Source organism: Microcaecilia unicolor, chromosome 3, assembly GCF_901765095.1.
Source record: "Microcaecilia unicolor chromosome 3, aMicUni1.1, whole genome shotgun sequence".
Lineage (NCBI taxonomy): Eukaryota > Metazoa > Chordata > Amphibia > Gymnophiona > Siphonopidae > Microcaecilia > Microcaecilia unicolor.
Window position 1 is genome coordinate 67,489,620 of NC_044033.1, and position 15,685 is coordinate 67,505,304.

At 45.6% G+C, this 15,685-nt stretch overlaps 1 protein-coding gene across 1 annotated transcript in view; it reads right to left on the reverse strand.

The window, feature by feature from the left end:
- The window catches only part of SPATA17 (spermatogenesis associated 17), a 489,596-nt gene that overhangs the window by 287,001 nt on the left and 186,910 nt on the right, over positions 1 to 15,685 (reverse strand). Inside the window, exon 5 of the mRNA XM_030194667.1 lies at positions 5,945 to 6,048. Coding sequence (XP_030050527.1) covers positions 5,945 to 6,048 — 104 coding nt within the window. The remainder of the gene's footprint in view (positions 1 to 5,944; positions 6,049 to 15,685) is intronic.

Sequence of the window (15,685 nt, forward strand, 5' to 3'; positions counted from 1 at the left end):
TGGAACAAAAAAGTGAGGAAAACAAATGAGGATGCCAAAAAACGTCATCTGCCATTTAGACGCCAGTCTCCCAGTCTCGTAAGGTCCTCTTGTAATTTTTCACAATCCTCCCGCGATTTAACAACTTTGAATAACTTTGTGTCATCAGCAAATTAATTACCTCACTAGTTACTCCCATCTCTAGGTCATTATAAATATGTTAAAAAGCAGCGGTCCCAGCACAGACCCCTGGGGAACCCCATTAACTACCCTCCTCCATTGAGTAAGACGTGCCTGCGGGAGCTCCGGGCTTCGAGAGTGAAGTCGGGCAGAGCGGCAGACGGCGCTCCAGGCCTGAGCGAGATGCACCTGCTGGAGCTCAGGGCTTGGAAGACGAAGCCTGGGCTGGGCAGCGGACGGCACCCCGGCCTGAGTGAGACGCGCCTGAGGGAGCTCCGGGCTTGGAGGACGAGGCCTGGGCTGGGCAGTGGACAGCGCTCCCGGTCTGCGGGACGTGCCTGTGGAAGCCCTGGGCTCATGAGAGCAAAAGCCCTGGGTAGAGCAGCAGATGGCGCTCACCCGGCCGAGATAGCGACCGGCAGAGTCAGTGAGTGGCACCGCTGCCATCTCCGAGCGGACAGAGGCAACTTAACCTCTCCCCAAGTGGGACCACGTGAGGTTCGCCTGGTGGCGGTCGCGCGCCCGGCTCTGCCTCCTCGCCCGCCCACCGTGTCTGGCGGGACTGCCTAGGTGGAGTGAGAGTTGCAGAGACGTGCAACCACCGGGGCCCAATCGATGGCGCCTCGTGGTCAGATTGCCTGAGGCAGCAGTGGCGACAGGAAAAACAGGAGCTGAGCAGCGGCAGTGTCCAGAGACGGGCTCCATGGGACCCGGTGCACAGCAGCAGTGGCAGCCCGGGGCTGCTGCCTCCCCTCTGATTTCTACCTCCAGCCACCGATGTGCACTCGTAGCTATAGAGTCTCTGTGTCCTATATCTTCCTAATGAGATATTGCACTCTCCAGTCACCCAGCTCTGAGCTACTTCTACCAGTTCGACTATTTTCTCACCTCTGCAATAAAGATGTCTCTCCTCAGATTTCTACCTCCAACCACTGATACAGCTCTCAGAATTACGGAGTCTCTGTGCCCTGGGGCAACACTTCTGAACACCTGACTGTGAGTAAATTATCTGTAGACTTCAGGTGTGTTCTGGTGTGCCAAGGTTTATACTTCAAGACATGAGACTTTACAGTGGACGCAATTAGCTGATAGGAGACAAATTAAAGAAAAACCCTATCCCAGAACTATTCCCCCCCCTCCCACCTCCCCTGCCCACTAACATAACACTGGACCCGGAGCCACTACTGATCTCAATAGCTCAAAGGCAAGCTGAAAATACATAAAACACACAAGACCAGAACACCAGATTCCATACCAAAGGACAAAGTCCTATCACTCACCCTACTGAACACGGCCTACTAGCAGCCCAAAGTGAACTGATACCAAAATGAATACCATCAAACTACTCCTAGCAATCTACTCCTTATCTCTGATCCACCTAACACTAACCACACCACTCGCAGAAAGTAACATCATACCCATACTACATAATCATCAAAGACTGATCAAATACACCCACACCTCATCAAACTGACAACAACCAAAACAAAGGAAGAACACCAACATGCGGACAACCTCAACAGAAGGGAAAGAAAGGTCATAACAATTCACACTAACAAAGAAATGACAACTAACAAAATCCACACAACACCAAACATAGAAGACCCATACCAAAAAACTTCAAGTGGGTTACATCAACGCCAAATCCGTAGTAAACAAAACAACAATAGTAACAGACTGGATCATGCCAGAAAACCTTGATCTACTTTTCATCAATGAAACCTGGATCCATGATCAAAAGGACCCTATAATCCTAGACCTATGCACTCAAGGATACAAAATCACTCACTGGACCAGAAAGGAAAAGAGAGGCGGAGGCATAGCACTAATCTATCGATCCCACTTTACCACCGAAACTACTGCCAAGTGCATAACAACCTAACTTGAAATTGCCTCAATTAGAATCCACAACAAAACCCTGCTTGATCACCTGAACTGTGTCTTGTTTTATAGACCAGGTAATTGGAACGAAGGCCAGACAAACTTCATGGACTTCATCTCAAACACTTCTGTAACCAACTCCAATATACTAGTATTAGGCGACATTACCTTTACCTAGAAGACCCAACTTTATCAATGAATGAGAATGCAAGGAATTCCTCCACTTATGGATCTCAAATGCCCACACATGCAAGCAACCCATGTCAAGGGCACACACTCGACCTCATCTCACACAACTGTCAACAGACCAGAACCTAATAATAACAGATATTAAATGGACAGAAACACCATGGACCAATCACTACAACTAAACCTATCCTTAAAATGGCGGAAGAAGGGTTCATATCGTATACAAGAACACACAACCTACAGCACAAGAGGCCAAATAGACTCGAAAACATTTTGGCAACAGATATACAATAACGAATGGACAGCACAAATGGACTCCATATACTACCTCATATAATGGGATAAAAAGATGCAGAAGCATACTAGATGAAATAGCACCCTTACGAACAAGAACCTCACTTAGGGATAACTCAATACCATGGTTCACAATGAACTGAAAAACTAAAAACTCAATCCAGAAAACTCGAATGAGCATGGAAAAAATAAGATGAACACACACTCAATGCATGAAAACAAATACAAAGAAAATACAAATATGCATAAGACAGACCAATAGGTCATACTATAAAACTAAAATAGGGCCAGATTACAAAGACATGAAGAAACTACACCAACTCATGAACAAACTACTAGACATCACCTTGGTCACTACAACCGGTACAGACATCCCCCATCTGCAGACAACCTTGCTAAATACTTCAATGAAAAAATTGCAAACCTACGCAACACGCTACCTCAGGACAATACCAATATCGAAAACTTCATCAATGGTTTGGACCCAACCCTTGGTGAATACCCAGCGGACCGAACCTGGTCAAACTTCGCTCTCCTCACCGTGGAAACAGTCACCCAGGTGATTAATAGGTTCTCCAACTCTCACTGTAAATTGGATACCTGCCCCAGCTACCTAATAAAATCCGCCCCCGATCGCTTCATAGCAGACCTCACATCCCACCTAAACTACATGCTTCAGCAAGACCTCTTCCCTAAGAAAAATGGCAACATCCTACTCATCCCAATACCAAAAGATACCAAGAAAAAAGCAAACGAAATCACTAACTACCGCCCAGTAGCATCTATCCCACTGGCAGTCAAACTGATGGAAAACATAGTAACCAAACAACTTACTGATTATATAAACAAATTCTCAATATTACATGAATCACAATCAGGATTTCGTCCCTTCATAGCACTGAAACAGTACTAATTACTCTCCTAACCAAATTCAAGCAGGAAACAGCAACAGGTAAAAGCATACTTCTTCTCCAATTCGACATGTCTAGTGCATTTGACATGGTAAACCATAATATACTACTAAGACTCCTAGATTACTTCGGGATTGGTGGAAATATACTTAGTTGGATCAAGGGTTTCCTAACCACTAGAACATATCAAGTGAAATCAAATTCAAACATATCATCACCATGGAAAGCAGACTGCGGAGTACCTCAAGGATCACCACTATCACCGATCCTTTTCAACCTAATGATGACCCCCTCTAGCCAAGGTCCCTATCCAACCAAGGCCTTAACCCTTCATCTATGCAAACAATATCACAATATACATTCCTTACAACATGATCTGACAGAAATCACCAATGAAATCAAGCTCAGCTTGAACATCATGGACTCACGGGCAAATGCATTTCAACTTAAACTCTATACAGAAAAAACACACTGTCTCATCCACTCATCCCAATACAATGCAAACAACCCCACAAATATAAACACCCCAGATTACCCCTCCCTATCTCAGGCAGCCTGAAATCCTCGGGCGTTACAAATCGACTGTAACCTACACTAGAGAGCCATGTGAAATCCACAACAAAGAAAATGTTTCACTCAATGTGGAAACTGAAACGCGTGAAACCATTCTTCCCGAGGGAACATTTCACAACTTGATACAATCAATGGTACTAAGCCATGTAGACTACTGCAATGGAATTTATGTGGGATGCAAAGAACAAATCATAAAGAAACTTCAGATCGCTCAAAACACGACAGCCAGGCTTATATTTGTCAAAAGGCAATTCGAAAGCACAAAACCCCTCCGTGAAAAACTGCACTGTCTCCCAATCAAAGAATATATTGCTTTCAAAATCTGCACCCTGGTTCATAAAATTATCTACGGCGAAGCCCCGGGATACATGACAGACCTCATAGACCTACCAACCAGAAACACATCTGGATCAACACGAACATATCTAAATCTCCACTACCCAAGCTGCAAAGGACTCAAATACAAATCAACTTATGCATCCAGCTTTTCCTACATAAGCACACAACTGTGGAACGCATTACCAAAAGCCATGAAAACAACGTATGACCACCTAAACTTCCGGAAATCACTAAAAACTAACCTGTTCAAAAAGGCATACCCTACCGACCCAACTTAAATGCCTGAACCCTGCAACACAACTAATCCAAAGCACGTAACGGACATAACATAACTCTTCCGCTCTACGATTCCCTAATGTGTCTGTTCCACATGAACCTTATTCCACCACAACATCACTTTGTATTTGTTCATACCAGAGTTGGCGAACGCCTTTCCGGTACCATGTAAGCCACATTGAGCCTGCAAATAGATGGGAAAATGTGGGATACAAATGTAACAAATAAATAAATTTTGAAAAATTGAAGAATTCTCTGGATTTCACATAGATCACAGTACTGAGATTATTATTATATCCTTTCTTAGTGAAGTTCATAGTGCATTAGAAAATGGTTGAGTAGCCTTAAAATCTCTGGACCTTTTGGCAGCCTTTGACTTGGTGGATCATTATTTGCTAATTGTCTGATTAGTGGAAATTGGAATAAAGGGAAGGTTTGGAACAGGTCGAGATCTTTTCTTAGTGATCACTCTTTTCAAGTTTGTACATCAACATCTAAGTCAACTATGTATCCACTCTCCTGCAGTGTAACCCAAGGTTGTTTTTTGAACCCTCTACTATTTAACATTTTCTTGAGTCCATTAGCCTATCTCATACAGGATTTTGGCATGTTCATATATACATGCCTCGTCAACCCTATGTTACAGCCTCTGTATATGTGTTTAGCGAAGATAGCTGTTTTGTTTTTGGGTTGTGAGCCCTTGGTTTGTAGTGGAATCCTATGATAGACTAATTGCTAGTAAGCAGAAAAACGTGGCTGGCACCAGACAGGGTCTACATCTGGAACAGTACTGGAAATAGAATAGGCAGGAACGAAGCAGTGCCACAGAAGCCCAGGAACAAGGTGGCCAAGACCACACACACACAGAAGATGGTGGCTTCTCGGGAACCCAATCACACACATAGAAGCTGGATACTTCTCAGGAACCCACACAGACACAGAAACTGGCAGCTTCTCAGAAACCCACTCAGACACAAACTAGACCAGCGAAACAGGAACCCACTTCACACACAGAAGCTGAAAGCTTGTCAGGAACCCACACAGAGACAGAATAGACAGTGAAACAGGAATGGATTTTTTTTAAAGATGTAGACTTTTTTTTTTTAAATGCCCCTCTTAATATGTTACATCAATTTAGCTCACACTAAATGTTGTAAGGCACACTAACAAACTGAATACATATTCTCTATAATTAGTTTTGGAAGACACTACAAACACTGGGGCAGAGAAATATTCATAGCTGGAGCAGAAAAAGCACATCAATCTAAACAAAAATGGATTATAGAAATATAATTGTCTTTAAACAACAATGTTAGTTTTACCTGACAATTTCATTGTTCCTGGTAACTTCTTCAAAATACTTCTGTAATGCATTACAATTATGGACATATTTTCGGACATAATAGCCTCGCCATAATTTCTGAATCTAAAAAATAAATTGCTAGCAATCAATTTTATGCAACACTATATTAAATTTTTAAAATTCAAATCACTTTTAAGTTTTATTAGCTTAATTCTGATTTTACATTTATTTGTATAACACATTTTCTCAAGTGACATTAACGTACATTGGAATCATACAATTACAATAGACAAAGTTTTGTAGCCAAATCAGTTCTGGAAAACCAAAAAGGTTCCTTTTACTAAACTGCAGTAAGCATTAGAACGTGCTTACCTCAGCTGAAAAGGGCTTACTGCGGGACACACTGAGGTATTCTGTGGTAAAAGACAATGTGCATGTGCCAAACCCTGTGCTAAAAAAATACATTTTATTTTTGCACAGAGGGGGCATGTCTGGAGGTGGAGTGTGAGTGTTTTTGCGCTAATCAGCGAAGCTATATTTGCTCATGCTAACTGATTAATGCAGAATTGGTGCATGAACAAAATAGGTGTCAGGAAGGGCTCATATGCTAGTTTTAAATAGCGCATGGCCATTAATTTGGAAAATGGAAAGTTGGCATAGGCGGTCGGTGGCCCAACTGTTTGGGGAGGCTAAAGGGGGTAGGGTTAGGGGTGTGACCAGGGGCGGAGCTTACATCCATAATTGTCTGACAACACACAGAAAAAAAAATAAGTAAAAATAAAATAGTCACAATAATACCTTTTATAAATTAGATTATTAGATATGTATCATATGTCAAAGAATAAAGTGGTTGTCAAAGCATATACTAACCACAATCACTCAACTGCAAAACACTATGCACAACTTTGTGCAAAAACACACTCAGAACCTTACTGTACCATAAATATTACACTGAGCAGACCTTACTACACCAATATACCACCCATACGGAAAATGCAGACCGTCAACAATATGAAACAAGGGATCATAATATCACAATTCTCATGTAGAGCCACAAAACACCCTTTTAGGGTGGATAGTGTTCACAATGAGCTCATTTTATTAACAACCAGATAGAGACTAAGAGTTTTCAAATTTCAATTTTGGCATAGTATAAGTCATCACAAACAAAATATAGGAAAACCAAAAGCATTAGGGGCTTATAGCCATTTAGTTATGTTTAAACAAAAGAGATCTGCATGAAACAAAATATTTATTTTTTATTTTGACTTAAGTAGAGGAGTGTGGTAGCCGTGTTAGTCCACTCTTAAGGTTATCAATAGAAATCAAACAAAATAAAACATGGAAAAGAAAATAAGATGATACCTTTTTTATTGGACATAACTTAATACATTTCTTGATTAGCTTTCGAAGGTTGCCCTTCTTCGTCAGATCGGAAATAAGCAAATGTGCTAGCTGACAGTGTATATAAGTGAAAACATTCAAGCATTACTATGACAGTCTGACAGGGTGGGAGGATGGGGGTGGGTCGGAGGTATGCATGGGGACATCAAAGCATATCATTGATATTCTAGCAGGATGGGTGTGAATAGGTGAGGGGTGGGGTGATCAACAGAGACATACAGCTTTATGGTTTATAATGGGCTAGGAACCCCAGGTCCTTGTTAAGTCCTTTCTGTTGGGTGTTAAAATATTCAATCATTCTGACTTCAAAGGTCTTACGTTCCTGTATGGTTTTAAAGTTACCTTTCAGTATTCTCACTGTGAAATCACTGGTACAGTGTCCTGGTTCTGTGAAGTGCTGTCCCACCGTGGTGGGGGCCCTACTGGCTGTATTGTTCATGTGATGTCTATGTAAATTGAATCTTGTCTTAAGCATCTGGCCTGTTTCTCCAATATAGCATCCTTCGTTACATTTTTTACACTGAATGATATATACCACATTGGAAGATGAGCAAGTGAAAGATCCCTTTATGTTGAATATCTTTCCTTTGTGGGTAACTGTGGGGTCCTGTGAAATATTTTGGCACAGTTTGCAACTGGATAAATTACATGGACGTGTGCCCTTCTGTTCCTTTTCAGTCTGTGATGGAAGTTTACTTCTGATTAGCTTGTGTTTTAAGTTGGGTGGTTGTCGGAAGGCCAGTACTGGTGGGGATGGGAATATCTCTTTCAGTAATTCATCCTCCTGGAGTATAGGTTGTAGATCTCTTATGATTTTCCTCAGTTTTTCCAGCTCTGGATTGTATGTCACTACAAGGGGAATTCTGTCTGTGGATTTTTTCTCCTTGTACTGTAGCAGATTCTCCCTGGGTGTTTTGAGGGAGGAGGCAATATTCTTGGAGATTATTTTGGGGTTGTAGCCTTTCTGTTTGAAGGATGCACTCAGGCTTTTAAGGTGTCTGTCTCTGTCCCCTGGGTCAGAGCAGATACGGTGGTATCTTGTGGCTTGGCTGTAAATGATGGATCTTTTTGACTTAAACCCTTCAGAGTCAGCACCTACCTCTCCTGAAATCCAACGTGCGCTGCATGCCACAATTTCCTCAAATTATTATGGTCTGGGTCTGGGAAGGAAGTGGGAACACCTCAGACAGCCACTCTTTACCAGCCTTGAGCATTCCCTACTCAGTGACGGCCCCTCCCGCGCGTCCCATCTATGCGGAACAGGAAGTTGCATCATGATGGTTAACGGGAGCTCTCGTAGGGAAGGCTGACTCTGACTGGCTGAGCCTGAGGCGAAGAAGAACATCATGATGACGATCGTGACGTTGGGAAGCCCGAAGCCGGTTTTAAGGCGGATCAACGGTGTGAAGGCAAAAAGAGGAGGAGGAGGACGCAGCGCACCGGTGAGAGACCGAGGTAGCCCCGCCGGGCGGAACTGGGCATGGGCATGGCGCTCAGGTGATGGTGAGCCGGCAGCACTGCAAAGAAGAGAGAGGACTGGAGTCAGTCAGGGACTGGTCTACTCTCAGAGAACGGAAAACATAAAGACCGTCGGAGAATGAGAAACAGCTGACCCATCCTGCTGCGGCTGGGAAGGCGTAGCCTCCCCAAGCCTCTTATACCGGACACCTATGAAAAGTTGGCCATTTTCTACTTCAGCTTAGAAAAGAAGCCCTAAGGGAGGGAGATCCCAACAGCTTCTTACATGAACAGAGAACACAAATGGAGTGGAATACATCTTTTCATTGTGGCTAGGAGGAGATAAGTGATTCTTGAATGTAAAGATAAGAAAAAGAAAAGTTCTAAGATTTGATCTGCTAAACATTAGAGGGGTGAAAAGAAAATGCTGAGAGGTAGACATAAGAGATTTGCTAAAAGTTAAAAGGGGTAGACAGAAAGTGCAGAGAGGTGGAGAGAAAATGGGAGAACACAGGTGTAAGGCAGAAATGCATGTTTTAGAATGATTATTTCTATATGGGCTAATATCTAAGGAAATGAAAGCAAAAGTAAAATAGCATGTGAACAATATTGTTGGAGTGAAAATGAAAGCAAGCAGCCAAGTTAAGGAGAAGCTAAATTAAATAAATGTGAGAGCAAAGAGGAATAAAGAATGTAATAGTGGTCTAAATGTAGAAAAATTAGAGCATTAACCAACAGCAACAATGTACACAGGGTGTCTTTTACTTAGGCGCGCTGGTGTTTTTAGCACGAGTTAAAAATAGGTGCGTGCTAAACATTAAAGACGCCCATAGGAATGCCTATTTTTAATGCGCGCTAAAACACCAGTTCACCTTAGTAAAAGACCCCCATAGTATTTAAAGGAAATAGAGGTCAATATATATACAGTGGGGGAAATAAGTATTTGATCCCTGCTGATTTGTAAGTTTGCCCACTGACAAAGACATGAGCAGCCCATAATTGAAGGGTAGGTTATTGGTAACAGTGAGAGATAGCACATCACAAATTAAATCCGGAAAATCACATTGTGGAAAGTATATGAATTTATTTGCATTCTGCAGAGGGAAATAAGTATTTGATCCCCCACCACCAGTAAGAGATCTGGCCCCTACAGACCAGGTAGATGCTCCAAATCAATCGTTACCTGCATGACAGACAGCTGTCGGCAATGGTCCACCTGTAATGAAAGACACCTGTCCACAGACTCAGTGAATCAGTCAGACTCTAACCTCTACAAAATGGCCAAGAGCAAGGAGCTGTCTAAGGATGTCAGGGACAAGATCATACACCTGCACAAGGCTGGAATGGGCTACAAAACCATCAGTAAGACGCTGGGCGAGAAGGAGACAACTGTTGGTGCCATAGTAAGAAAATGGAAAGAAGTACAAAATGACTGTCAATCAACAAAGATCTGGGGCTCCACGCAAAATCTCACCTCGTGGGGTATCCTTGATCATGAGGAAGGTAGAATCAGCCTACAACTACAAGGGGGAACTTGTCACTGATCTCAAGGCAGCTGGGACCACTGTCACCACGAAAACCATTGGTAACACATTACGACATAACGGATTGCAATCCTGCAGTGCACGCAAGGTCCCCCTGCTCCGGAAGGCACATGTGACGGCCCGTCTGAAGTTTTGCCAGTGAACACCTGGATGATGCCGAGAGTGATTGGGAGAAGGTGCTGTGGTCAGATGAGAACAAAATTGAGCTCTTGCATGAACTCAACTCAGCCGCTGTTTGGAGGAAGAGAAATGCTGCCTAGACCCAAAGAACACCGTCCCCACTGTCAAGCATGGAGGTGGAAATGTTATGTTTTGGGGGTGTTTCTCTGCTAAGGGCACAGGACATCTGCACCGCATCAATGGGAGAATGGATGGGGCCATGTACCGTACATTCTGAGTGACAAAACCTCCTTCCCTCCGCCAGGGCCTTAAAATGGGTCGTGGCTGGGTCTTCCAGCACGACAATGACCCAAAACATACAGCCAAGGCAACAAAGGAGTGGCTCAGGAAGAAGCACATTAGGGTCATGGAGTGGCCTAGCCAGTCACCAGACCTTAATCCCATTGAAAACTTATGGAAGGAGCTGAAGCTGCGAGTTGCCAAGCGACAGCCCAGAACTCTTAATGATTTAGAGATGATCTGCAAAGAGGAGTGGACCAAAATTCCTCCTGACATGTGTGCAAACCTCATCATCAACTACAGAAGACGTCTGACCGCTGTGCTTGCCAACAAGGGTTTTGCCACCAAGTATTAGGTCTTGTTTGCCAGAGGGATCAAATACTTATTTCCCTCTGCAGAATGCAAATAAATTCATATACTTTCCACAATGTGATTTTCCGGATTTAATTTGTGATGTGCTATCTCTCACTGTTACCAATAACCTACCCTTCAATTATGGGCTGCTCATGTCTTTGTCAGTGGGCAAACTTACAAAATCAGCAAGGGATCAAATACTTATTTCCCCCACTGTATAATATACTAGCCGTTAAGCCTGTTAAAATGGGCGAGATTTCCAGCTACCCTCCTTGCCACCACTCCCTCCCCCCTCCATGCCGGGCCCCCTGCACTGACCTGACAGTGCCTCTCACCTCCGTGTGAAAGCGCTGCAGGCAGCAGCAGAGCGATCTGCTGCTGCCTGCAGCGCTTCCACACGGAGGTGAGAGGCGCTGTCAGGTCAGTGCAGGGGGCCCGATACGGAGGGGGGCGGGAGTGGCGGCGGGGATGGGGGGAGGGTGGAGGTTGGTGCGCGCGATGTTCGTTTCCAGGCTCCAGCGGCAGCCAGGGCCGTGTCTAGGGTCTCTGGTGCCCCCCTGCAGACTATCAGTGGGTGCCCCCCCTCCGTGGGCGCCCCACCCACCCATGAATATGATCGCTCACCACTTGCCACACTGACAGGAATTGTCAGCAATATTCTTAGAAACAAATTGCTATACATTGCAAAATAAGATAGCAGATGTAAATTCTCAAAGTGGACATATTCCAAACACTAAAATGAAAATAAAATGATTTTTTTCTACCTTTGTTGTCTGGTGACTTTCTTTTTCTGATCATGCTGGCCCAGTATCTGATTCTGCTGCTATCTGTCCTCATAACTCCGTTTCCAGGGCTTCCTTTCCATTTATTTCTTTCCTTTCCTCCTTTATTGTTCATTTCTGGTCCTCAGCTTCTGCCTATTTTCTTCATCCATGTGCAGTTTTTCTCCTCTCTTCCTTTTCCCTCATTTCATCTCCTTCATCTCTCTTCCTTCCCCTCTATGTCCAGCAATTTCTCCTCTCTCCCTGAGCCCTGCCCTCCCATCTATGCCCATCCATGCCCCTCTGTCCCCTGCCCCCTCCATTCATTCCTATCCAGCAATTCCCCTCTCTCCCTGAGCCCTGCCCTCCCACCATGCTCCTCTGTCCCCTGCCCACCTCCATCCATCCATATTAAGCAATTTCTCCTCTCTCCCTGGGCCCTGTAATCCCATCCATGCTCCTCTGTCCCCTGCCCACCTCCATCCATCCATATTAAGCAATTTCTCCTCTCTCCCTGGGCCCTGCCCTCCTATCCATGCTCCTCTGTCCCCTGCCCATCTCCATCCATCCATATTAAGCAATTTCTCCTCTCTTCCTGGGCCCTGCCCTCCCATCCATGCTCCTCTGTCCCCTGCCCACCTCCATCCATCCATATTAAGCAATTTCTCCTCTCTCCCTGGGCCCTGCAATCCCATCCATGCTCCTCTGTTCCCTGCCCACCTCCATCCATCCATATTAAGCAATTTCTCTCTCTCCCTGGGCCCTGCAATCCCATCCATGACCATCCATGCTCCTCTGTCCCCTGCCCACCTCCATCCATCCATATTAAGCAATTTCTCCTCTCTCCCTGGGCCCTGCAATCCCATCCATGACCATCCATGCTCCTCTGTCCCCTGCCCACCTCCATCCATCCATCCATATTAAGCAATTTCTCCTCTCTCCCTGAGCCCTGCCCTCCCATCCATGCTCCTCTGTCCCCTGCCCTCTCCATTCATTCCTATCCAGCAATTCCCCTCTCTCCCTGAGCCCTGCCCTCCCATCCATGCTCCTCTGTCCCCTCCATTCATTCCTATCCAGCAATTCCCCTCTCTCCCTGAGCCCTGCCCTCCCATCCATGCTCCTCTATTCCCTCCATTCATCCCTATCCAGCAATTCCCCTCTCTCCCTGAGCCCTGCCCTCCCATCCATGCTCCTCTATTCCCTCCATTCATCCCTATCCAGCAATTCCCCTCTCTCCCTGAGCCCTGCCCTCCCATCCATGCTCCTCTGTCCCCTCTATTCATTCCTATCCAGCAATTCCCCTCTCTCCCTGAGCCCTGCCCTCCCATCCATGCTCCTCTGCCCCCTCCATTCATCCCTATCCAGCAATTCCCCTCTCTCCCTGAGCCCTGCTCGCCCATCCATGCTCCTCTGTCCCCTCCATTCATTCCTATCCAGCAATTCCCCTCTCTCCTTGAGCCCTGCCCTCCCATCCATGCTCCTCTGCCCCCTCCATTCATCCCTATCCAGCTATTCCCCTCTCTCCCTTCCATGAACCCTGCCCTCGCAGCCATGCTCCTCTCTTCCCTGCACTCCCGCTCCCATGTCCCAACTGCCCGCCCTCTTCTCCCCCCCCCCAACATCCCTTTCCTTTTTTTTACCTCTGTCCGACAGCACAGGCGCAGCGTCAGTGAAGGAGACGGCGCTCCTGACGTGTCTAGCCTTCCCTTCGCTCAGTGCCCCGCCTTCTTCTGATGTCATTTCCTTGACGTCAGAAGAAGGTGGAACACTGAACGAAGGGAAGGCTAGACACATCGGGAGCGCCGCCTCCTTCACTGACGCTGCACTGCCGGATGGAGGTAAATTTAAAAGGAGAAAAAAAAGGAAAGGGATCTTGCGGGAGAGAAGAGGGCGGGTAGTTGGGCAATGGGAGCGGGAGGGCGAGGTAAGCATGGTGCGGCGGCGCCCCCCTTAGGACGGCACCCCCCTGCCGTGCTTACCCTGCTTACTGTGTTGGCACGGCCCTGGCGGCAGCATCCGACAGTCCGACTCCGTTTCCCTCTCTGTTCCGCCCTCTGACATCATCACGTCTTGATGCGAGGGCGGGACAGAGAGGGAAGTCTCTACTGCGCATTTGCAGGTGAGTCGGTCACTTGCCATTTATATGTTTGATAAGTTGATGTCTTCTTACTGGACTTAACGTTTTTTCATCCTACTGTATAGGATGTTCAAATGAGACAACAGACACACAGGTTGGGCATTCAAAAATGTTAATGTATTTTAGAAAAAGTTTGGCAACTGGAGGCGCCTTTTCTAAAATATATATAGGTCCATGGGGAAAATGTGTAATTTAGCGCAACACATATCAAAAGAAACAATTTTATTAAAAAAAATAAAATAAACCAGAGCAACATTATCCAGGGCCTAGCACATTTAGGGGCCATTTTACTATCATGCATTAAGATTTGGAGTTAATGCAGCTTAACATGAGATTTTCCCTTGCATTAACTCCAAATCTAATGTGGCAGTTTTTAGAGCATTTTCTATTCTTTTTTTATTCAGGTCACACACTGTTATCATTAATGCACAGTACCTGCTAGGAGTTAACATGGGAGCATTTACCACCTCATGTTTAGGAAGAACTAAGTGCTCCTGCGTTAACTCTGCATTATCCTGTTAGCACAGACTAATAGGCTTATTTTCGAAAGAGAAGGGCGCCCATCTTTCGACACAAATTGGAAGATGGGCGTCCTTCTCCCAGGGTCGCCCAAATCGGCATAATCAAAAGCCAATTTTGGGTGTCCTCAACTTCTTTCCATCGTGGGGATGACCAAAGTTCACGGGGACGTGTTGGAAGCGTAGCGAAGGCGGGACTAGGTCATGCTTAACACATGGGCGTCCTCGGCTGATAATGGACAAAAGAAGGGCGTCCCTGACGAGCATTTGGCCAACTTTACTTGGTCCATTTTTTTGTTACAACCAAGCCTCAAAAAGGTGCCTGAACTGACCAGATGACCACCGTAGGGAATCAGGAATGACCTCCCCTTACTCCCCCCCGTGGTCACTAACCCCCTCCCACCCTCAAAAAAAACTTTTGAAATATTTTTTGCCAGCCTCTATGCCAGCCTCAAATGTCATACCCAGCTCCCTGACAGCAGTATGTAGGTCCCTGGAGCAGTTTTAGTGGGTGCAGTGCACTTCAGGCAGGCGGGCCCAGGCCCCCCCCCCCCACCTGTTACACTTGTGGTGGTAAATGTGAGCCCTTCAAAACCCACCAGAAACCCACTGTACCCATATGTAGGTGCCCCCCTTCACCCCTTAGGGCTATGGTAGTGGTGTACAGTTGTGGGGAGTGGGTTTTGGTTTTTTTTTTTTGGGGGGGGGCTCAGCACCCAAGATAAGGGAGCTATGCACCTGGGATCAATTTATGAAGTCCACTGCAGTGCCCCTAGGGTGCCCGGTTGGTGTCCTGGCATCTGAGGGGGACCAGTGCACTACAAATGCTGGCTCTTTCCACGACCAGATGGCTTGGATTTGGTCGTTTCTGAGATGGGCGTCCTCGGTTTCCATTATCGGTGAAAATCGGGGACGATCATCTCTAAGGTCGACCTAAATGTTGAGATTTGGGCATCCCCGACCGTATTATCGAAATGAAAGATGGACGCCCATCTTGTTTCGATAATACGGGTTTCCCCGCCCCTTCGTGAGGACGTTCTGCGAGGACGCCCTCAGGAAAACTTGGGCGCCCCGTTCGATTATGCCCCTCCACGTATAATATGCTAGCTGGATAATGCTTTCACACCCATTCTCAACCTATGCTACGCCTCCTCCTAAAAATATTTTTAGAAAATTAGTAATGAG